Consider the following 25,689-nt stretch of genomic DNA (forward strand, 5'->3'; position numbering starts at 1 on the left):
GCAGTGTCGCACTGCCAAGTTCCACGAGTAGCTAGAGTAGTGTAGCGCTAGATCAGAAGAGACAGAGAATAATTGTTTCAAATAAATCATTAAATAGTAAGTGCCATGAAGCTTGTTGACTAGTGAAGTGTTCATAAGAGATATATTTCCGTCTGGTTCTTAAGATTTAAGGTGGTTTCAGCAGATCATGCGGAGGTTGGAAGGATTGTGAGATGGACTTAAAAGTCAATTTAATATGTTACTTAATTTTTTATTTTGTTCTCAAAAACATGAGTCAGTATCTTTAAAGTTGTCTTGACTTTAACATAAGTATGACAGATACTTTCGAACTTTTGAACAGTGTTTAATGGATATAAATAAAAATCACTAAAATGCAAAATAATAATAATAAATATTAAATATTAAATATTGTAAATGTAAAAAAGGTAAGCCATGGCCAATAGCCTCAGACCTTGAGCCATGAGACCAAAATTGCTCTGCATTCCCACCATTGGGCCAAAAGCCCCTCAGCGTTGCCCTCAAACCCACCGTCCTGGTGCAAATGACACACACCCTGCCCATTTCACAAGCCAAACCAAATACACATGTTGTCTAGTTATCAGGGCGCCTCATTGTTGCTTATGCACATTCAACACATTTGAACCACCAACCTCCTCGGTTCTCCTGATGGACATTACGTCCCTGATTGGCCCAAAAGTGCGTCGGCCCACCAGGAAAATACCCGGTATGCCAGATTACCAGTCCAGCCCTGCTAGTTATCTAGAATATCAATTTGACATTGTTTGTAAACATTAGCGAGCTAGCAAGATAAGTTAAACCTGACAACTCAGGTCAGCTTTAACTGCCATGGTGTCCCGAGTGGTCTCTCCACTAACAGCGGGACATTGTCCCAACACACCATCCATGATGTCGAACCATGAAAAGTTCTTCCTTTGGGGACCACTTGTGCGACTTAACAGGTTTGTACCGTGTCTGCAATGTTTTTGCATGGATGTGGGTGCGTGACGACACACAAACATGTTGGCACCCATACAGATGTACTAAGATAGTGATAAACATGAACTTTGATTAAATTATATCGATCGATGAGTCAAAGTTCCTACATTATAAGCCATTAAAGCTTATTTAGTTAACAGTTGCAGAGACTGGTGCACAAAACACAGTAAATTACACTTTTGATGATTGTTCCCCTGTAGCACAAATGCTAGCGTAGCAGGAATGTTTATCAGTTGGGTTGCTTGGAAACGTCTCTGGTGACCCTCAAATCCCTGTTAAGATAATGGCAGTATTGCAGTTTTGGTTATTTAAACATCATTTTGATTCTATAGAAATAAAACGTTAATTGATTAACAAATATTAACAGTAAAATATACAGTAAAATGTTTTAATATACAGTGAGGAAAATAAGTATTTGAACACCCTGCTATTTTGCAAGTTCTCCCACTTGGAAATCATGGAGGGGTCTGAAATTGTCATTGTAGGTGCATGTCCACTGTGAGAGACATAATCTAAAAAAGAAAATCCAGAAATCACAATGTATGATTTTTTAACTATTTATTTGTATGATACAGCTGCAAATAAGTATTTGAACACCTGAGAAAATCAATGTTAATATTTGGTACAGTAGCCTTTGTTTGCAATTAAGCGTTTCCTGTAGTTTTTCACCAGGTTTGCACACACTGCAGGAGGGATTTTGGCCCACTCCTCCACACAGATCTTCTCTAGATCAGTCAGGTTTCTGGGCTGTCGCTGAGAAACACGGAGTTTGAGCTCCCTCCAAAGATTCTCTATTGGGTTTAGGTCTGGAGACTGGCTAGGCCATGCCAGAACCTTGATATGCTTCTTACAGAGCCACTCCTTGGTTATCCTGGCTGTGTGCTTCGGGTCATTGTCATGTTGGAAGACCCAGCCTCGACCCATCTTCAATGCTCTAACTGAGGGAAGGAGGTTGTTCCCCAAAATCTCGCAATACATCCTCTCCTTAATACAGTGCAGTCAGCCCTGTCCCATGTGCAGAAAAACACCCCCAAAGCATGATGCTACCACCCCCATGCTTCACAGTAGGGATGGTGTTCTTGGGATGGTACTCATCATTCTTCTTCCTCCAAACACGGTTAGTGGAATTATGACCAAAAAGTTCTATTTTGGTCTCATCTGACCACATGACTTTCTCCCATGACTCCTCTGGATCATCCAAATGGTCATTGGCAAACTTAAGACGGGCCTTGACATGTGCTGGTTTAAGCAGGGGAACCTTCCGTGCCATGCATGATTTCAAACCATGACGTCTTACTGTATTACCAACAGTAACCTTGGAAACTGTGGTCCCAGCTCTTTTCAGGTCATTGACCAGCTCCTTCCGTGTAGTTCTGGGCTGATTTTTCACCTTTCTTAGGATCATTGAGACCCCACGAGGTGAGATCTTGCATGGAGCCCCAGTCCGAGGGAGATTGACAGTCATGTTTAGCTTCTTCCATTTTCTAATGATTGCTCCAACAGTGGACCTTTTTTCACCAAGCTGCTTGGCAATTTCCCCGTAGCCCTTTCCAGCCTTGTGGAGGTGTACAATTTTGTCTCTAGTGTCTTTGGACAGCTCTTTGGTCTTGGCCATGTTAGTAGTTGGATTCTTACTGATTGTATGGGGTGGACAGGTGTCTTTATGCAGCTAACGACCTCAAACAGGTGCATCTAATTTAGGATAATAAATGGAGTGGAGGTGGACATTTTAAAGGCAGACTAACAGGTCTTTGAGGGTCAGAATTCTAGCTGATAGACAGGTGTTCAAATACTTATTTGCAGCTGTATCATACAAATAAATAGTTAAAAAATCATATATTGTGATTTCTGTTTTTTTTTTAGATTATGTCTCTCACAGTGGACATGCACCTACGATGACAATTTCAGACCCCTCCATGATTTCCAAGTGGGAGAACTTGCAAAATAGCAGGGTGTTCAAATACTTATTTTCCTCACTGTATTTTAAAAGACAATACAGTAGTTTTTGCAGTAAAATGATGTAAAAATTTCATTATTTAAATGTAAAAAGTAAGATTTTCCTGTATAATTAATGGTAAAAAGAACAAGAGAGTACATTTACTTTTTACAGTAAATTATTGTTAAAATTACAGTAATCGGGCGTTCCCACAATTCCCTGCATGACCTTTTACATTTCATTATATTTTATGGGAATAGTTCTGTTTCTTCTTGTTTTTAATATCAGTTATGTACACTGGGGTGTTCTGTGTTATATTTGATGTTATTTAGATGTTTACTGCATTATTTAAATCTCACATGTGTTACCATGACGGTGTTTAGTGTTTGTGTCTTCATGTGTTTATTACTCCTGGAAGAGCCACTATGTGATGAACTTCATGTCGTCATGTGACCTTCTGTAGTTGGTACGGTGATGAACAAATACATTCTAAAGTAAACAACAGATTTATACAGTTTCAGAAGCATGTTTATGACAGTAATGTTGCATTCATTGAAAGTCAATTTTAGATCAATTAAGATCAATTGCCACATTAAAACTTTAAATTAAATCAAAGTGATTCAAAAAACATTTAGATTGTAAAGATCATTGCATGTTTTCAACTACATAATAATGAAGATAATCAAGTTCAAACTCTGAAAAGTCAATCAATTAATAAAATCAAGTAAATGACAAATTATTTTTCACTTGTTTTGATAAGATGTCATTTGTGCTTGCCCAAGCAAGACAAGGGTCTTCTGGTGGTTGCCGGGTTGTTGCTAAAGTGTTCTCTGTGTTTTTAGCACATTGCTATGGAGTTGCTAGGGGGTTCTGTGTGGTTCATTACTGGCCCAAATAAAACAGTCCACATGTTACGTTCCTGTTTCAGCAGTTTGTATTTCATTTATTCCCCAAATCAATTATATGTACACAACACTGGTTTATGGATATTAATGTAAATTACAAAATTAACAAAAATGAAATCATTGCACATTGTAATGAAAGTTGTTATGATTTGGGACTTGCTAGTGGCTGTTGTGTTAAATAATCATTAATGAGGTAGGTTTGCTGAAGGTTTTGGGACTTTTTAGGAATGTTAATTATAGTAATGTATAATTGGTGGTTATCATTCTGTTTTAAGTTCCATTTAGAGCTAATTATGCAGTTTTATGCCAAATTATAATGTTTTATTTACATTTACATTTATGCATTTGGCAGACGCTTTTATCCAAAGTGTCTTACAGTGCCCTTATTACAGGGACAATCCCCCCGGAGCAACCTGGAGTTAAGTGTCTTGCTCAAGGACACAATGGTGGTGGCTGTGGGGATCGAACCAGCAACCTTCTGATTACCAGTTATGTGCTTTAGCCCACTACGCCACCACCACCACTCCTATTTAAAGTTGCCATTGGGCAGATTAGTGTTCCTTTGAAGTACTTGTCATCCTGTTTAGACCTTGTGTGTCAAATTAAAAAAGTAACCAGAGGTCCTTAGAGGATTAAAATGTCTGCATCAAAAAACTGCAATAATAATATTATATATTACTATTATTTTCCACTTTCACTTTTTTATGTTAACCATCACCAGTCCTGATCACAACTACCAAATATTAATTCGTTTTAAAGATTTTAACCCTTTAAATGCCAGTTTGTTTATATAATGCCATTGTTGTTTTTAATGAAGAAACACACACACACACACACACACACACACACACACACACACACACACACACACACACACACACAATTATTATTTTCCATAAACTAAATGCTAAGGGGAATTAGTTGTTTTGGATTATCACAGTCTGGGATATATCAATGATTAGCAACAACATTAATTTGGATGCATTATTTTTTTCCTACAGTGAATTTCTCAATACACACATACATATACACTCTGATATTCATACTAACACACAGACACAATTTTATCTGCATCATGTATTCAGTTGTCCTGCAGGTCTCTATAATACAGTAAACAGAGAATAGGGGAAAGCTTGTATTTGCTCCATAGGATAAACATGAGAAAAACGGCGCCATCTGGTGGACAATATTAAAAATTTACATTTTGCAGCTCCAGAATGAAAGTATAATATCCTTTAATGACACTGGGATCAAATATTGTAGTTTTAATGGGGACATTTTTTGTCCTGAAGGTCCCGAGTGAAACTATTTTGTGTACACTGTGTGTTATAGATGTATTATAGGAACTGAGGTTGAAAAATCAAAATTACCCCAAAAATACACACCTTTCACTAAATTTATGCCATTGGCCAATATGATCGAAAGAAAAGGTCGCACAAGGGTTAAAAGAGTCCCAATGATCATCTCTCTGAACATTTATTCCCCTTAACAACACACTATACAGTATAAAAATCATATATTATATATTTTTACATTATATGTGATGAGGTCTTTATCTTGATTTACTGTATGTGTTACAGAAATACATTATATCATATTTTAATTATATAATTAACATATAATTTCAATTAATAATATGACAAATAGTATTGTTCTAATGAAACATATTATAATAATTTATACAAGCTATAATTAATATAACAAATAATTTGTACTGTTTACTCTGTTGCTATGGTGACGAGCGTCCCACAGAAGCCCGTAGGATCGTCGGAGAAAGCGCGTTTGGTAAATACGTGTGTCGGTGACGCGCTCGGCTCGTGTGCGCGCATGTAGCAGCGCTGCTAGTGTGTGTTACAGCACAAACCGGCACCATGAGCCTCAATAATCACCAACTGAGTGATTCTTTATTCATCTGGGTGAGTTATAAACTAATTTAATTCATTTAGAGTGACATTAAGAGTGAGTTTGTGTGTGTTTAATGACAGTAAAGTAGTTTGTTTGTGTTGAGCACGTTAGCCTGTTAGCAGCAGCAGGTGCAAACTTCTCAGATTTTACTCGCTGTGTAACTCTTATTTTCTTTAAATCTGTTTTCTGTTTATTAATCAGTCCTTTATCTCTCAAATGAACTCATAAAAGCTATGTATGTGTGTGTGTAAAACTCTTTATGTAACTGACCAAAGTACTAAAGAGTGTTTTATAACAGATTATGACCATTTAAAACCATTTAAAACAACTTAAACATGATTTAAACTCAAATATTGTCCTGATAAATTATGTACATTTAATTACAATTTGCCCTTCTAAAATAGTCACTCTTCAACACAGTTGAGAAACAAATGACTTTGTCAATAAACTCACTTTTGTCTGATGTCAATAACAGCTGTTCATCAATCATGATCAGTTCAGATTACAGGCTTTTAGTTTATTTAGAGGTCCCAATGCTGTATGTGGACAAAACTGACTGTAATCTCAAAATTAAGATGCTGTTTCCCATTTCTATTTGTATTTGACACTTTAATCATCCCATTTAACCAAACTAGGCACAAACTTATCAGAAAAATTGTTATCTCTTAAAATAGTTTCATTATATCAGTTTGGGGTCAATATTGGTAAACTAGTGACTGATATATCATCCAGGCTGATTGATTGGCCAGTACTTGACTATTTTGAGAAATGATTTGCCAATAACTTAACCCTTGTGTGTCGATTTAAATAAAGTTACTCAGAGGTCCTTAAGAGGACAAAAATGTCCACATCAAAAATCTGCCATAATATTATTTTATATTAATATTATTTTCCACTTTCACTCCCTTAGATGTTTTTTAACCAACATTATTCCTGAGTATAACTACCAAATATTCATACATTTAACCCTTTAAATGCCAGTTTGTTTACACAATGCCATTGTTGTTTTTTTACACACTCACACACTTCTCAATACACGCATACAAAACACACTCTGACATTCATACCAACACAAACACACAATTTTATCTGCATCATTTATTCAGTTGTCCTGCAGGTCTCTATAATACAGTAAACAGAGAATACGTGAAAAGATTGTATTTGCTCCACAGGCTAAACATGAGGAAAATGGCGACATCTGGTGGAAAATATTAAACATTTACATTTATGCATTTGGCAGATGCTTTTATCCAAAGCGACTTACAGTGCACTTATTACAGGGACAATCCCCCCGGAGCAACCTGGAGTTAAGTGCCTTGCTCAAGGACACAATGGTGGTGGCTGTGGGGATCAAACCAGCAACCTTCTGATTACCAGTGATGTGCTTTAGACCACTACACCACCACCACCACAATTTATGCTTTAATGAGTGTAACTATTTTGTGTACACAGTGTGTTATAGATGTATTATAGGAAGGTTGAAATATCAAAAATACACACCTTTGGCCAAATGTATGACGCTGGCATTCAAATAGCCCAAATTATTGAAAAACAAAATTAAAAAGACAAAAATGTCCCGAAGGTCACACAAGGGTTAAACTAAACAGAAGTACTAGATCATCTTTGTGTCAGTTCCAAAATACCAACAGTTTTGTCAATAGAAACAATACGGCTACATTCACACAGGCAGACAAAATCTGATATTTTTTGGAGGCTGTCACTCAAATCTGTTTAGGTTTTTGAGTCTGAACAGGAAAAAACACCAAGTTTTTTTACAAGCCTCATCCAAACCACATTCGTAGGTGGCTTGGAATCCGATTAAAATCTGATTTCTTAATGCGTCTCAAGTCTGAACGGTCAGATTGGATTTAATGTTTTATTACAGAAAACATACAGAGCTCCATACAGCAGAATTAATGCCTTCACAGGGCACTTCAAATTTAATACAATAATGACGGCCACGCAGTAGGATCATTATAAACTGAATTTTCAATAAACATGACTTCAAAAGTTCAGCCTGTTTTATTACACTGTAAAGGGATCAATGGAAAGGAGGCGGCGAGAACCGGCTTGACAATGTAAATAATATTTTAATTACCATCTTAAAACAAGGACACACACACACATGACGGACATGTCCGTAAACTATCTCTCTCTCCCGCATGATCCTCTGCAGTCGACCTTTATCCCTCTCGGGAGGCTTGATTAGCCTAATACGGGACCGGGTGTGTAGGATCACGACCCGGCCCCGCCCTCCGCCCTGCCACATACACGTTTCAGCCCTACAAAACTCTCACAGTGGAAGGTTAACAGGGCATAGAGATCATCATGTCTGAATGAAACACCATATGTCATTTATATGTTACACGCAAAGCACTGCAAACCTCTTATAATAATACAGACATCAGCTTAATTTACCCAAAGAGATGCACTAAGGTGCAGTAACCCATACCGGTTGCGATAAACCACAACGCAATAAAGTATTGAATGCCACGTGAATCTGCGTTAGCATTTTGAGCATTTCATCACAGGACGCAGGTCATCGTCTCGCCGTTCGTCCTTTTTATGATTTAATACGGGACACAAAGGCTTTAATATGGGATGTTTCACTCTCTGCTAAAATACATGACCCCAAGATAAAAGGCATCCCTTATGGGACGTCGTCATTTCGGCCAAAATACAGGATGTCCCCGCTAAAACACACAGCAACAAACACTGCATATGCCACCTCTCCCTTTTTTAAGCCGTTGTCTGTGAAGAATGTTCATATTTGGATCATGCCCTCATGAAACGCATAATCAATGGTAAAACATCCATCGCTGCGTTACCATGACAACTAATATGGACGTGATGGCAAACGCGACTGCAGTCTGAACAGAAATAAATCTGATCTGTTCACATGATTTTTCCTGCAGTGTGAACAAAGCTTAACTTTTGTAAATTGAGTACATGCTGTGTATAAAATATTTAGCATCATAATTTCTGTATATCTTGTTTTCTGGGGCTAAATTGTATTATTAATATATTGCCATCCCTACTGCTGTCTTGAAGCATGTTATCATGTTGCTATTTTGTTTACATTCGGTTCTTATAAGATTAAGTGAAGTCCTGATACTGTCATATTTCTTGAGTTATTATTAAATGAGGCTTGAAGAGTCTCAGACCCCAAACAAAATCTGCGGTTATAGTTTATCTGTGTTTTTCTCTTGTGTTTCAGTTACAGACGTTTCAGGTGCCGTCGTGCTCCAGCAAACATGAGCTCACCAGTGGAGTGGCCATTGCACATGTGCTCAACAAAATGTAAGGTGTGTGTGTGTGTGTGTGTGTGTGTGTGTGTGTGTGTGTGTGTGTTTACGTCTTTTATAAGAGGTGTGAGTTTGTGCAAATGTTTGTGATGGAATGTCATCTGTTCATGTGAAAGCTGATCTGACAGATGCTCTTGATGTCTTACACACCGATAAACCACCAAAACACACCTGTTCTTCTGATAATGACAAATATGACAGCTGATAATGTCCTCATGTTAAAGGGATGTGTACTCGAAATGACAATTCTTTAAATGTGAAGCAGTGTTCAAGTGTCTGTTGTAAAGTGTTGGTGTGTTTTTCAGAGACCCGTCCTGGTTTAATGAGACGTGGCTTAGCAGGATTAAAGAGGATGGTGGTACAAACTGGAGACTGAAGGTATTTCTAGTTTTACTCTCTCACTGCTGTTAACACTGAGAAGGACTCTGTAAACGTATAGTTTGTACTGGTCATCTAATGTTATTGTTTTTAAAATGGCCATTTAAATCAATCTGGCTGAACTGTTCCTGTATTTTATCAGGTCAGCAACCTGAAGAAGATTCTACAGAGTATGATGGAGTATTATCATGACGTGAGTCCTCTTGTTCTTTGATTAAAGTCTCCATCAAACCTTTTACTCGTCTCTCTGGAATACTTGATTGTAATTGGTCAACGGCGGCATTATGAAGTCAAATATCAACATTATATTTGACAGTCTCAAGGCGGTCGCACACCGGACGAGAAGCGTCACGTCGTGGCTAGGACATGGCACAGGTATCAAACACGGGGCACGTTGATGCGGTTCACGTGGCAGACAGTACACACAAGTTACCAAGGTTTTTCCCTTCTTAAAGAATGAACAAGGCTAGAGTAAATAAGACATGCCCATTGATAACGATTTGGGTCGAATTTTATGGAAAATATTCAAGTTGCACTCCATGGCGCAGCAGAAATTTGAGCAACCTCTGAAGTTGTTGGTGGGCGCCGATGACTGATGGCAAATGGTGGCGGTGGTGTGGGTACATTCATAGAAGACCATTGTTTTGAATGTTTGAACGCGCCATGTCGTCCGCCAGACGTGTCCGGTGCATGACCCCCTTCAGGCTAGTGGTTTTCAGCATAGCTATGTTATATTTAATATGCACAGAGTTTGTCTCTTTTTCTCAGGTGTTGAGTCAGCAGGTGTGTGATGATCATGTTCCTGACGTGTGTCTGATCGGTGAGATGGGGGATGTGACTGAACTGGGTCGATTACTGCAGCTGGTTCTGGGCTGTGCTGTCAGCTGTGAACACAAACAGGGTGAGCAGAGAACTCGACACACCCATAGCAGTCCCTGTGTAAGGCTGGGCGATACATCAAATATTCATCAGATAATTGCAATAGTTTTGGTGGTGATATAAAATAAGCCATAGAGCTGTCTGGTTCCAGAAGTAAACATCCCATCCATTTTCTCCATAGAAAAATCGATTATTACGGCTAACTTCTAAACCTTTAATGGTAGACCTAACATGAGCTCTGAGGTTGTTAATTGATGTTATATGCTTCTGATAAAGCCATCGGTCCACTTTATTTCAACTTCTCTGGTGAAGAACTTCACTACCCATGATCCTGAAGAACGAGCCAGCCAAACAGTGTTTCTCAACTGGTGGCTCGCAGGTCTATTCGAACTGGGTCGCCGATAGAAGGGAAGGAACAATGCCATGGTTCTCCAATTGAAAAAATTGCGGCTGCCACCTAAGTGGAATTAAATGATAATCTCATGTGCATTGCAGTATGGTCATATGTGATTAAAGACATGTATAAGCATGGTCCGTGTGCTTCAGAGTAGGGTTGTGCCGTTAGACGATGATCTCTGGGATCGACGATGGTCAGCGTGATCGGCAATAGCTGTTGACTTTGCCGATGTCAAGACGATATATTGGCAATCTCTCAGGCTGACGATCTGACTATGGAGAAGATCTCCCATCCTTGTGCTTCAGAGTGAACGGGTGGCACGCTGTTCTGTGTGCACTCCATTAAACATAGTTGCAACTTTATTGACCGAAATGAAGACCTATGAATGAACGCCTGAGATGCTAATGGCAGTTGCCCTTCTCTCCACAGAACACATTCAGCAGATCATGACTCTGGAGGAATCAGTCCAGCATGTTGTGATGACGGCCATACAGGAGGTACAGAACTGCACACATGCACTATGGATCTGTTCCTACATCTCACACAGAACAGAGAATGACTGCATGCTGAAATCCTGTTAGTGCTCTTCTCCACAAACGTTCCTTCAGGCTTCATTTCCATATTAAAGTTTTGAGAAAGACAAACTCTCCATTGATGTTCAGACAGAAGCCGATTTGTTTAGCAAGACACTTCTGTGTAAATCAATAAAGGAATCATGTGAGTGCTGTTCTGCTTCGTCTGCGGTTGATGTTGATCTCTGAGATGTTTGTGGTGTTTGTTCTTTAGCTGCTCACCAAAGAGCCTGTTGAAGCAGGAAGTGCAGAGACTTATGGTGATTTCGACAACCAGGTGAGTGTGTTGGGGGGTTTTGGGGCTTGTGTGGGACGGTATTGGCTTGTGTTCTTCTGTATCTGCTGTCTGTTCTGATCGCCCTGTCATCCTTCAGTCCAGGAAGTATTATTTTCTGAGTGAAGAGATGGATGAGAGAGACGATGCATCTCAGCGCTGTCGAGAACTCCAGCAGCAGGTGAGAACTAGATGTACATTTCCTGAAGGAACTAGCAGCGATTGCATGGCAGCAGCATTATAGTGTTGAAGTTTGAGGTAGGGTCAGGTTTTGGGTGTTGGTTCTGTGTAAATGAACCAATCTCGATATAACTATTACGATGACGTAATCAGTAGCATTTTGAAAGCTGAATGTCCTGTTATTTTTCAAATGTTATTCTTCAAATAGAGACTATATGGGTGTTTCATCAACGTGTGTGTGTGTATTTCAGTTGTCTGTTGTGATGGAGGAGAAGTCTTCTCTACAGCTGGAGGTTCAGTCTCTACGAGAGCGTCTGAATCACAGCGAGCCGTCTGACGTCTCGTCCACCATCACTAACAAGAAACTGTTGTTACTGCAGAGTCAGATGGAGCAGCTGCAGGAGGAGAACTACAGGTGTGAGGCCCCTCGCAGAGCTCCGCGCTGGGGCCCACAGTCATTGTCCTTCTGACGCTCTGAACATATTGACAGCTCAATGTCTAGGCATATCCAACTCAAATTAGTTTCATGTTTGTTGAATGAAATGATTTAATGTAATCTTTCAAATTCAGACTTTTGGAAATCCGATTCAGTCAGAAATGTCCCAACGGTTGATATCAGGCGGAATAATCTGTGTGTTTCAGGCTGGATAGCAGTCGTGATGACCAGCGGGTTCGAGCTGATGTTCTGGAGCGAGAGCTTGCAGAACTGCAGCTGAGGAATGAGGATCTGACCAGCCTCGCTCAAGAAGCCCAGGCCCTCAAAGATGAGATGGACATACTGAGGTCAGAGTTCATCTCTATGAATGATAGATTTCAGCAGATCAGATGTGTTTGTTATGCTGTATCACCAGCTGATGTTTAGTCTTGTGTCATCAGACTTCAAACTAAAGACTCATTCTTATCTTTCTATGTCTCAGGCACTCGTCGGACCGTGTGAGTCATTTGGAGGCGATGGTGGACACGTATAAGCGTAAGTTGGAGGATCTGGGAGATCTGCGCAGACAGGTGCGTCTGCTGGAGGAGAGGAATCACGTGTACATGCAGCGCACCTGTGAACTGGAGGAGGAGCAGCGCAGAGCCAACGTCATCCGCTCACAGCTCGACACGTACAAGAGACAGGTCACAACACTTTATACACCTAGTCAGTCCAGAATCAACTTTAGAGTTTGTATTGAAATTAGGTCCCAAAGTGTTTTTTATATTTTAACCTGGATTTCGCCATGAAAATAATCAAAGAATCTGGCATGGCAGAAAATAATTTTGTTTTGTTTTGATCGTTTCACTGTGTGTTGAGAGTAAAAGTAAAAGTTCTGTGTTATTGTGTGTCCAAAGACGAGATCCACGCAACCCGTTTGTCATCGAATCCTTTCTTTTTTTATACCCTTTCTGTTCTTTACAGTCGCTTGTTGTTCAACAACTACAATAAAAAAACATTTAATTATATTCATGCATAGCACAGACGAGTCCTGTCTCATTAACATGCGCTCATTTACAGAACTGCCGGTTTTGTTAAAGAGACGGTATCGGTTTTAGCACGTGTTCAACCTGGAGTTAAGTGCCTTGTTCAAGGACACAATGGTGGTGACTGTGGGGATCGAACCAGCAACCTTCTGATTACCAGATATGTGCTTTAGCCCACTACGCCACCACCACTCCACTAGTTAAACAATAAACATGTAATAAAAATGATATAAACAAAAACTAAAAATAAGTTGAATGAATATTTTTCCTAATGTACCCCTAGTTAAAAGGTCTCCTGTATAATTAACAGCATTATCCGGGAGATCATTTCTTTCATATGTAAACAAAAGGGATATTACAATTTGAAATGTACCCATATGAATCGATATCGAATATCTGAACAATACCCAGCGTTAAAGTAACTTATGTCTTAACATCACGAACACGCGCATGAGATGAAGACTTCATGTCAGGAGTGGGATTTAACATGTTTAGATCACATGACCAGCTGAAAACTAGACTCTCTCTTATTTGACTCATTTACTTGCACTATAAATCATGACTGACACTCAAATAATGTGCTTGTTTAGTTTGTCTTCTGTATCAAAGTGTTTTGTGTTCCTCTGTCAGGCTCACGAGTCGAGCGTGAAACACTCCTCGGAGGCCATGAAAGCTGAGAAATGGCAGTTTGAGTACAAGAACCTCAACGACAAATATGAGACGCTTCTGCAAGAGAGAGAGGTACAGTACGATCACACACACATGAAGTGACTCACATTTGTTCGGCTGTAAACCCAGTAAAGGCTCATGGTATGGTTCTAACTTGTGCATGTTGCAGAAACTGATATCGGAGCGGGACACGTTGAGAGAGACGACCAATGAACTGAGATGCGCTCAAGTCCAGCAGCAGTGTTTCACAGGCGTGTAGTTGCTGCAAATTCACTCTCGGTTCTCTCTGAATCTGCTCATAGTTGAGTCGTTGATCTGACTGTGTGACGATTGTGTCTCTTGTAGATTCTGTGGCTGGTGAATCTGGGGCAGTTGGCAGCCTGGCATCAGAAATCATGCCAACAGAGTTCAGGTCAGTCACACACAAGCACACACACAAACAAACACACGAGAGGTTAATATGACCAGCTGTGCATATAAACGTGTTTTCTGTGTGTGTCAGAGATACAGTTGTGCGCCTGCAGCAGGAGAATAAGATGTTGTGTGTTCAGGAGGAATCGTACAGGCACAGACTTGAAGAACTGCAGAACCTGCTGGAGGAATCGCAACGCTCCCAGATTGCTCTGGAGACACACAACAGGTGTGTAACGCGTCACAGAACTCCTCAAACATCAGCTTTATATCAGACGCTAATATAAAGGTCTGTTTCTCTGTCAGGTTGAGTCAGCAGCAGATATCAGACTTGCGTTCTCAGGTTGAAGAACTGCAGAGAGCTTTACAAGAACAGGACAGCAAAACTGAAGACGTCAGTATTCACACACACACACACGCAAGCATCCACAATCAAACCTCTGCAACTGATTTGCCTAAACTGATGTTATGGACCGTTAAAATCAGCCAAATGAAGAATAACAGGTTTGCTGCCTGAAGGATCTGCCTTAAGTTGCAGAAGATAAATGCATTGCAAATGTTGTTTCATGTTGCGTTTAAAGTGTATTTTGAAATGCGACAGCACTGATTGAGTGATTTTGTGTTTGTTTGTCATTTTGATGATTTCATAATATCACCTAATGAATGTGTGGAATCATTAACTGCTGAAATTAACGCCGGCTCGTCTGTTTGTTTCCGCCCACCTCACCTAATCGACCAATCATCTGCCTCATCAGGTCATTGTAAGTACGGCCCATCAGCCCGTCTGGTTTCTGATTGGACAGTGATTTTACTGTGTGTTTAATAACTGATGCCGTGTGATTCCAACTTTCACTGTATGTGATGAACACAAAATATTCAGCATCAGGGGTTGAATTTCCATCATTTGTCTCTCAACAGTCGTCGCTGTTAAAGAAAAAACTCGAGGAACATCTGTGAGTTTCGTGAGCTTTCATTCATTCATTTTCACTTGCAATTAAACAGCCTCTTTTTGCTACTGGACCTCTAATACTTGTATATGTAGAATACTGTAGGTGTTTTTGTAAAAGTGGGCGGTCATATGATAATGAGCTCTTAGTTGTGATGTCATAATCATGATCATTTCTGGACGATTTGCTTTTGCCGTTTTTATTTGAAAGTTTCAGTCCTGTTTCCATGAAATGACATTGTTTCGTTCGTCATTACGAGTGTGAGTGTGTTTCTCTGCAGGGAGAAGCTTCATGAAGCTCATTCAGATCTGCAGAAGAAGAGAGAGGTGATTGATGATCTAGAGCCACCTGTGGACAGTAACAGTAAGTCGCACGGGCCGCCGCAGGTCAAAGGTCATTCTGAAGTCACCTGCACCAATCAGCTCACATACGTACATTTTACACCGCATTGAAGCTATTTCAAAACTGTTGTTTTTACACGCTACAAGCTTAAACTGGCGCTAACCTTTCAAATAAGTATTTAACTACATGTTCATTCATTTATTCATTGATTTATTTATTTTTATATCTATTTCATATGCCAAATATGGTCTGGGTCCTATCACACCTGGAGTCGTGATTTCGAATCCAGGGCGTGCTGAGTGACTCCAGGCAGGTCTCCTTAGCAACCAAAATGGCCCAGTTGCTAGGGAGGGTAGAGTCACATGGGGTAACCTCCTCGTGGTCGCTATAATGTGGTTCTTGTTCCCGGTGTGGTGAGTTGTGCGTGGATGCCGCGGATAATAGTATGAGCCTCCACATGCGCTATGTCTCCGCGGTAACTACGAGTCACTACGCCACCACGAGGACTTGGAGCGCTTTGGGAATTGGACATGCCAAATTTGAGGAGAAAATCAAAAGAAAAAAGATACAGTCTGTGTCAGTATTTGCCTCAAAAACAATAAGGATCTCAATCAAACTGTACACATTTGAACTAAATGTATGTAAAAAAAAAAGACTACAGCGCCTGTTTCCCGGGATATTTTGGCTTAATTTTTGTACAGTGGGAGGAAGTGGAGACGCGTCATCCATCTTTACATACAGTCTATGGCTACAAACACAGAGCTCATGACTAGAGATGCTGAAAACTAGTGAAACGTCCTAAAGCTGTGTAGGGGACTCTGCGAACAGAGTGATCACTCAAATTGAAATAAGTCGTATGAATGTATGGATTCGCTGTCAGTTGGTCAATGGACATTTGATTTATTATGCATGTGTCTGTCTGTCTCAGTGGTGAAGAAGATTGATGAACTTCAGGAGATCTTAAAGAAGAAAGATGAAGACATGAGACGCATGGAGGAGAGATACAAGAGATATGTGGAGAAAGCTTGCACGGTCAGATCACACTTACAGATTTAGCACAACATACAGTTACATACAGTTTGAATTTTATTTCTCCATGAAAGCAACTACGTGTCGTGCATCATGAATGCTTGTGTAAATGATCTTTTACTGTGTGTGTGTGTGTTTCAGGTGATAAAGACTCTCGACCCGAAGCAGAAGTCACACACTGTTCCTGCTGAAGTTCAGGCGCTGAAGAACCAGCTGACCGGAGAGGGAGCGAAAGATTCAACATCTAGAGGTCAGACACACTCCAGCTGTGTGTGCAGTTATACGCCTTATGTTTCAGTGATCCTGTTTTATTTGACTTCTGTGTAACTGTGGTAATAATCAACTTTGACGTGTGTGTGTGTGTGTGTAGCATGACTTTGAGAAGACTCGCTCCAGACACGATCAGGAGGAGAAGCTCATCATCTCTGCCTGGTACAACATGGTGAGTGAAAACACACTTTATTTATTTAAAGACATTTTCTATGTTAGTCATTTGTGACCTACTTCGACTCGTCCATCAGTGTGTTTATCAGAAACGCGTTTACAATTGATGTCTATGGGGGTACTGGAAGCTTTAAAAGCAGAAATGTAAAGCTTATGTTCAACACAAGTTCAATTGACGCGATTTGCATGTTGCATGACATCATGTTGATTGCAACAAAACATAACTTCAGAAAAATCACGATTACAGTAAGACACTTACAATGGAAGTGAATGGGGGCCAGTCGATAATCATTAAAATACTCACTGTTTCAAAAGTATAGACACAAGACATAAACAATAAACATGTAAACATGATATTAGTGTGATATAATCACTTATTAGGTTTACTGGCGTTACGTCGTCATGGCAACACAATTGTAATATTGGATAAAACTGTACTCCGATAAGGTTATTAAGTGATTTCGGTTAGTAAATGACTTTTTCTCTGTGTGTCAGGGAATGGCTCTTCATCAGAAGGTTGCTGGTGAGCGGTCTAGTTCCAGTTCTGGTCCTGCTCAGTCTTTCCTGGCCCAACAGAGACAGTCAACACAAGCCCGGAGAGGACTCGCCCGACACAAGCCCAGATAAACACAGACAGGACGTCACTGGAAAACCCTCATGTTTGATTCATCAGACGGGTTTAAAAAGGTCCATCCTGGAGGAACTCATGTATTAGTGGCCTAATCGGGAAACGGGGAATTCGATGTTTATTTCTCTTAAGCCCTTTCTGTCCATCCTGCTGAGAATGTAGAATACAGTGATTTATTGAACATGTATCTCAATATACTAAATGTATTTTATTGTCTTTTAGATGGAGGTTTATTTGATTTTTCTTGTTTGTTTTTTTTTAGTTGACCACGTCAGCATGTCGTGGGGTTTTATTTAGTGTTATTTACTGTCTGAGGGTCTTAATTGGGCTGTAGGAATGAGATGAAGCAGATAGACCTTTGGTTCACCTTTAATCATTAAATGTAAAGGACATTGTGCATGTTTGTCAGGGTGCGGTGCATGTGAATGCACTTTAAACACACTGTGCCTTTCTGAACACTTCAAAAATGACAGCTGTCAATCATCTGTATGACATGTCTCAGTGCATTTGTATGTCACATGAAACTACTGAATGCTGATGGGAACCCTTTAATGCAACGAACAAATGAAGTGCTGATGTTTTAAATATTATTTTAAGTTGAATTATGTCCGCTACACGCTTCATTATGTGTGTAATTAAACATGAGCTGCTGTGTTTTTAGATATGAATGAATTGGTTCTGGAAACAACACTAATCATGGATGAATTACTGGAGGTTAGTTTATACTTGGACGTGCTGTTAAACTCTTGCTGCTTTACCATTTTTATAATGGCTGTTTTTGATGTGACATCACCAGTCAGCTGCTGAAGGATGAATTCTGGGATATTTTAATTGTTTGTGAATCTTAAATGGTCGACGCTACACTGGCCCCAACACTACTGTACGTTCATAAACGCTCGCTTTATTCTTGACCCGTGTCAGTCCAAACTTTAAGGGTAGTTCGGTTCAGAAGTGTTAGTTTTTCCACTGTTTATGGTTTTATGGTGTTGTTTTATTCAGTGAATGTTTTTGTCACGTTACGTTGATGTTCATGAGTTCTGAGAGGTGGATTTGTGTTATTGTTTGTGTGTTTTTCACAAGCGGTTCTCATTGTTTAAATCACATGTTGTTTATGGACTGACACTGATTGGTACTGGATTCATTCATTGTATTGTCACTGTCCTGATCTTTGCACTACAATAAAAACTTAATTGGTACGAAAAATGTGTTTTGTTCAAGGCATTTTTTCCCCAACAATTTTTTTTGTTTTTTAATTCCAAGAAGACGCCACAGAACAACACACACAGAAAAAGCCCAAACTCCAGTCTATTATAATAATACACACATAACACAACTATTGCATCTTGAACTAGTAAATCTGTTACTTTTCAGTACTTTACTCGAGTACTTTTTTAAAAGCGAGCAATAAATATACAAATAATAAAGTTTGCTGACCAATATCGATAAATAGGAGTTATTTAATTACTTAGTAAAGTAAGGGATTACTCTTAATTATTCAGTAATTACAGTTAATTCTGATGTAATTGAGTTTAATACTGTATAGACTATAGAACAATTCTATATAAAACAAATTTAATGTCTAATGTTAAAAATGTATGTTTTCTAATCTAATGCCGCCCCTTTAAATTCTTTGGCTTGTTCATGAATAATTTATTAGAATTTATATGATTTATTTGAAAGAATTAAAAGAACAGTTTCATCTTTCATCTGGTCGAGATTGATCAGGGTTTCAGAAAGTAATTAGATTACTGTACTAATTAATCTGAAAAGTAATTGCATTACTTATTACTAAGTACACTGTTGAATATGTAATCAGTAGTTTGTAACTAATTACATTTTAGAGTAACTTTCCAACACTGATCTAATTACACTGTAGATGTAATCAGTAGTTTGTAACTAATTACATTTTAGAGTAACTTTCCAACACTGATCTAATTACACTGTAGATGTAATCAGTAGTTTGTAACTAATTACATTTTAGAGTAACTTTCTAACACTGATCCAATTACACTGTAGATGCAATCAGTAGTTTGTAACTAATTACATTTTAGAGTAACTTTCTAACACTGATCCAATTACACTGTAGATGCAATCAGTAGTTTGTAACTAATTACATTTTAGAGTAACTTTCTAACACTGATCCAATTACACTGTAGATGCAATCAGTAGTTTGTAACTAATTACATTTTAGAGTAACTTTCTAACACTGATCCAATTACACTGTAGATGCAATCAGTAGTTTGTAACTAATTACATTTTAGAGTAACTTTCTAACACTGATCTAATTACACTGTAGATGTAATCAGCAGTTAGTAACTAATTACATTGTAGAATAACTTTCCATCAGTAATTAGTAATTAATTACTTTTTTAGAGTAACTTCCCAACACTGATCTAATTACACTGTAGATGTAATCAGTAGTTAGTAATTAATTACTTTTTTTAGAGTAATTAACCAAACACCGATAAATATTCAGAGTAAGGACCATTGTGCGGCAAATATGATGATAATAATTGTTCAATTGGACTTAAACTTTTCTATTATTTCTCGGCGGCTGAAAGATTTGAATCGTCCGTTGAGCCACATTCAAATCTCAAAGACACTTTTTGGTCTTAATGGAGGCATTTCAGCACTGAAAACATAATCTTTTAAATCTTTGAATCCCTATGATTACTACATACAAAACACACGGACATCCGCCCCTTTCAGTCTCTATACAATTAGTTTCTAAATGCCTCATCCAGTAACCACAAACGACTGTGATTGGTGTATCATGACCAGCGCTGAGAAAAGTGACAGATATCACGTGACAGCGCCTTCTATGCTTTCACAGCGGTCTGGACGATAAACTACACCCGAATAATCACACTGACAAATTTTAATAGACATTAACCCTTGTGTGTCAATTTAAAAAAGTTACTCAGAGGTCCTTAAGGACAAAAATGTTTGCATTAAAAACTGCCATAATAGTATTAAATGTTTATATTATTTTCCACTTATAATTAGTTTTTTAACTAGCGTCAGATCTGATCATAACTACCAAATATTTGGCAAAATGTATGGCGCTGGCATTAACACAGCCAAAATGATGTCCTGACGGTCGCACAAGGGATAAACGAACCATACACAATAAAGACTAAAATTCGAGATGTTTTATTTATGAAGCCCGGTCCATTTTGTAACACTTTTGCAGTTCTACTCAATTATTTCTATTTTAAAGCCGCTGCAGTTCTTCCTCCGGCCAGCAGGCGGCAGCGGCGCGTCACTCCAACACACGAACTCTCACTGCAGATGAAATTCAACATGGCCTGAGCGTCGTTAAAACAAAACAAACCTTGGCGGAACAAACTCGCAATTGACGAAGATTTTCGGCTGATTTAATCCACAATCCGCCTGATTTGACATTATATTCAAATACGGACTTGCGGCCCGATTAACCGCACTGTCTGTGTGTGTATTCGTGGCAGAGTTTTTGTTTCATCGAGAGACGCCGCGACACTTCATGACGATTATACAACAAAAAACTTTATTTTCATAAATATTCGTTTACATTTATTTAAAATCTCTCTTAAACGTGCTAAAAGACTATTGTCGTTGTACTGCAAAATCTGATTGAATTGCCTCGAATTGATTTGAAAGCATTTATTTAATATTTAATAAAGAATAAAACTCCAAAGATAAAATGGATAAAAAGCAGCATAAATCCGGCAAACAACAGCAGCAGCATCGTCGTCGTCGTCATCATCACCAAACCTCCAGCAGCAGCAGCGGGGAGTCCGGCGGCAGCAGCCCGGCCCACGGTGCGCCCAAGGCGGCCAACGCCTTCGCTAACGACGGCAGCTTCATGGAGATGTTCAAGAAGAAGATGGAGGAGGAGGAGCGGAGGAAGAGAGAGACTGAGGAAGAGGAGAAGTGTCCTGAACAGGCAGGACAGGCGCCTCAGGACAAGAAGCCCTTTAACGTGACCAGCCTTGTAAGAATGGCAGTTGTGGGCCAGTGACAGATCATTAACATTAGTGTAACACTAACACACATACACACAAACACATGAATACACAACAGTAGAAATGTGTGCAGAGGGTCTGTTCGGGTCCTGGCCGCTTCTCAAAGCCCGTGTAACGCTGTGAGTGTGTTCCCTTAACTCAGGTGGGCAAGAGGAGAGGTGGTGCCCGGTTGGCTCTCAAGACCGGAATGGTGGCCAAGAAACAGATACTGGACTCGGAGGTGAGACACCTGTTTATTTACATGTAATCACATAGTAACAAAGTACAAATACGTCATTTGAATACATGTAATCCGACATTACTCAAGTAAATATTTCGACAGCAAGGCTGTGAGGGATAGACTCCAGACAACATGTGATCAAATGAATGAATTGGTCAAATAGATAAATAAATAATAAAAAAATTGGCAGAATGATGCATTTCACGAATCACTAATCTGAACCGAAATCACAAGGGAAGCTCTCCGTGAGCGCGTTTATATGCCGATTACTCCCAAATATCAGCTTATTTATAAAATCAGTCTATGTGCGCGTTTCTGTGCACGTTCATATGATTTTTTATAAGCCGACAACGCATGTGATCATATGAACGCAATAAACGACTCTCCTTTATCAGTGCAAGGTCATAAGTGGCGTAAGAATAAACCGGATGCCTTTTGCCCATTACGCCGATTTCACATTGCATGTCAACACCTTAAACGGTGTTCGTGCCAGTTTATCCATACGTGACAATGCGCATGCCTCTTCACGGTTTGACGTCAAAAACAGAAAATAGCGCGATCATTTCAAATGTCACATAAACGCGATTTCTTGCTTTGTCAGATATTTATTAATACGCTGGTTTAGAGCATAATCAGCACATTGGTGTGCGTGTAAACACGCTCAATGCAAGAAATCAGCATTTACGTGACATTTGAAATTGTTATTCTCTGCTTTTTATGTCAAACCACGAAGAGGCACGCGCTCGACATGTGCGCGCATTGGATAAACTGGTAAGAACGGCAGTTAAGGTGATGACATGCAATATGAAATCGGTGTAATGGGCAAAAACGTACGCAGGTTATATGACCATACACACACGCGCGCGCGCGCGCATTGTTGGCTTATTAAGCATAATTGGTGTAATAACATGCATTGATAGCATTAAACACCTTGAAGTCAAAAGCAGAGAATAGCGCGACCATTTCAAATGTCACGTGAACGTGATTTCTTGCATTGAGCGCATTTACACACACACCAATGTGCTGGTCACGCTCTAAAACCAGCTTATTAAACAATATCTTACAAAGCAAGAAATCAGCGTTTACGTGACATTCGAAATGATCGCGCTATTCTGTACTTTGACGTCAAACCGCGAACATGCGCACGCATTCGGTTAAGGTGATGACATGCAATGCAAAATCGTCTTACGCCATTTAAATGACCACACACTTGTTGTCGGCTTATTAAGAATAATCAGTGTAAGAACGTGCATTGATAGCATTAAACAGCGTAAGAATAAACCGATCGAAATGGGTCATTACATTAACCGCCGTTCTTGTCAGCAATGTCCACGTTGAGCGCGCATGCCTCTTCACGGTTTGACGTCAAAAGCAGAGAATAGCGCGACCATTTCAAATGCTGATTTCTTGCATTGAGCGCATTTACACGCTCACCAATGTGCTGGTCACGCTCTAAATCCCGCTTATTAAACAATATCTGACAAAGCAAGAAATCAGCGTTTACGCGACATTATAAATGGTCACGCTATTCTGTGCTTTTGTCATCAAACCGTGAAGAGGCATGCGCTCAACGTGTGCGCGCATTGGATAAGCCGATAAGAACGGCGGTTAATGTAGTGGGCAAAAATGTACCTCGGTTTATTCTTAACACCGTTTATATGACCACACACATGTTTTCGGCTTATTAAGTGTAATGGGAGTCAGCTGGTAGATAGCTGTGCAGTGTCTAAACCTCACTCTCCTCACCTCAAGAGGTGCACTAGCGACTGACGCTAGAGGCTGTAGCCTTTAGTCTCCTTGTTAGAGCACCCGCCTCCCACGCCGGAGACGTTGGTTTGAGTCCCGTACGGAGCGGGTAGAACAGGAGCGTCGCATAATTCCTGTAAGAACGTGCATTGATGGCATTAAACTGCTTTCCTTGATTGGTGTAAGGTCATAAACAGCGTTAAGAATAAACCGAGGTTCATTTTTGCCCATTACATTAACCGCCGTTCTTACCGGCTTATCCAATGTGCGCACATGTTGAGCGCAAGCCATTATTGAAATAAGCTGATTTTAGGAGTTTTCATCTTAATGCTGTGCATGTAAACACCCTCAGTGTCACGTGTCCTTCACATGTTGTCAGCACACCAACTATATCTGCCCATAAAAGACTCTTTAGCTTTAATTCAGTGTGTGTGTGTGTGTGTGTGTGTGTGTGTGTGTGTGTGTTGATGCAGGTGGAGGCAGGTAAAGGAGATGCCTGGACTAAATATATGGCAGAAGTGAAAAAGTATAAAGCTCATCAGTGTTGTGACGATGACAAAACCCGACCGCTGGTCAAATAGACTGAACCGCTTCCTGAACGCCAGCAGCTCTCCTCACTGCCGCATCTCTCTTCATATTCTTCCTCTCTGTTGTCCTTTTGTTTTCATTTAGAGCCGCTTCAGGGTTGAGTTTTATCTTGTGCACCATATGTGACTGTTTGTGGGATTCGCATTATTTTTAAGTTCATTAAGTTTTAGTTCAAGGCGTTAGCAGGACCTTGTTGATACCTTGTATTCTAGTTGTTTGGTACTTGAATGTCACCTGATCAAGGTAAATGATGAAATTAAACTCTGTACCGCACCATGTGTTTGTCTGATGAGAATTGACTCCAACTGTGTAATGTCTCTCCAAATCCTTGTGATTTTATGTAAACGTGTAAAGTAATGTTATGTGGCCCGTATGTGGCATTGGGGTCAAAAATGGCCCCTTCTGAAAACATGTTTTCCTTCATCTCAGTGGCGTGAGATTTCGTGACTTTCAAAACTGGGCGCAATTCTGGGTGTGTGGAAAAAAGCACCTTTCATGGTGTTTGGGGTCAAATTAGACCTCACATTAGACATGAATGGGAAAGACGATAACACTGTTTAGTTGTCGAATAAAATCGATAAATCAGCCGTAATGGAGAACACACACACACACACACAAGGGGTAAGACTATAACACATCCACAGAGCAGAACACACTGTTGGTTTTATTGACACATTTTATTCATTTCTAATTATTAACTTAATGAATTATTAAATTGGGATGTTTTAAATAAATACGTGTCTCACTCTTAAGTCTTGTTTTTGGAGTACCTTGGCCTGTAATAATTTATGGCATCACTGCAAATACTGACACTTCAAAACACCAAAAAAAAAAAAGAGAGTTAAAGTTTGACAAAAATACTGAGTTCAATGTCTTTAATAATGTCTAAATATACACCGATCAGCCACAACATTAAAACCACCTGCCTAATATTGTGTAGGTGCCCCAAAAACATCACCAACCCAGAAATACTCAAACCAGCCTGTCTGATGCAACAATCATGCCACACTCCAAATCACTGAGATCACATTTTTTCCCCATTCTGATGGTTGATGTGAACATTAACTGAAGCTCCTGACATCTACATGATTTTATTCACTGCACTGCTGCCACATGATTGGTTGATTAGATATTGGCATGGATGATTGTTGGTCCCAGATGGGCTGGTTTGAGTATTTCTGGCATTTTCACACAAAACAGTCTCTATGAGTGTATTCAGAATGGTGCCAAAAACATCCAGTGAGCCGCAGTTCTGCAGTATGGAAACACTTGTTGATGACAGAGGTCAACAGAGAATGATCAGACTGGTTCGAACTGATAAAGTCTACAGTAACTCAGATAACCACTCTGTATAATTGTGCTGAGAAGAATGTCTATTCTGGTGGGTTGGCACTGTTTTGGTGGCATGAGGGGGACCTGCACAATATTAGGCAGGTGGTTTTAATGTTGTGGCTGATCGGTGTACACATGTAG

General features: G+C 39.6%; 2 protein-coding genes across 2 annotated transcripts; both read left to right on the forward strand.

Annotated features, from left to right (window-relative positions):
- The first annotated feature begins 5,645 nt into the window (after positions 1-5,645).
- Positions 5,646-18,853, forward strand: LOC127648293 (protein Hook homolog 2-like). The gene is given in 23 exon segments (XM_052132884.1): positions 5,646-5,753; positions 8,960-9,042; positions 9,353-9,425; positions 9,568-9,618; positions 10,194-10,326; positions 11,131-11,198; positions 11,488-11,550; positions 11,648-11,728; positions 11,979-12,142; positions 12,370-12,510; positions 12,645-12,846; positions 13,819-13,929; positions 14,027-14,108; positions 14,203-14,269; positions 14,360-14,497; positions 14,575-14,662; positions 15,187-15,221; positions 15,496-15,578; positions 16,486-16,589; positions 16,728-16,805; positions 16,807-16,836; positions 16,957-17,028; positions 17,526-18,853. Coding segments are annotated over 23 exon segments (2,124 nt in total). The 5' UTR covers positions 5,646-5,708; the 3' UTR covers positions 17,658-18,853.
- Positions 18,854-20,949: 2,096 nt separating this feature from the next.
- Positions 20,950-24,950, forward strand: LOC127648354 (telomerase RNA component interacting RNase-like). Its single transcript, XM_052133015.1, has 3 exons — positions 20,950-21,631; positions 21,805-21,882; positions 24,102-24,950. The coding sequence occupies exons 1-3, from the start codon at positions 21,341-21,343 to the stop codon at positions 24,207-24,209; spliced, it is 477 nt and encodes a 158-aa protein (XP_051988975.1). The 5' UTR covers positions 20,950-21,340; the 3' UTR covers positions 24,210-24,950.
- The last annotated feature ends 739 nt before the right edge of the window (positions 24,951-25,689 follow it).

Source organism: Xyrauchen texanus, chromosome 8, assembly GCF_025860055.1.
Source record: "Xyrauchen texanus isolate HMW12.3.18 chromosome 8, RBS_HiC_50CHRs, whole genome shotgun sequence".
Classification (NCBI taxonomy): Eukaryota; Metazoa; Chordata; class Actinopteri; order Cypriniformes; family Catostomidae; genus Xyrauchen; species Xyrauchen texanus.

Bases quoted from the DNA above. Each gene is read 5' to 3' on its own strand.
- LOC127648354 (XM_052133015.1), top strand. From the start codon at position 21,341: ATGGATAAAAAGCAGCATAAATCCGGCAAACAACAGCAGCAGCATCGT. The intron at 21,632-21,804 runs GTAAGAATGGCA...CCCTTAACTCAG, and splicing joins CCTTTAACGTGACCAGCCTT to GTGGGCAAGAGGAGAGGTGG. The intron at 21,883-24,101 runs GTGAGACACCTG...GTGTTGATGCAG, and splicing joins AACAGATACTGGACTCGGAG to GTGGAGGCAGGTAAAGGAGA.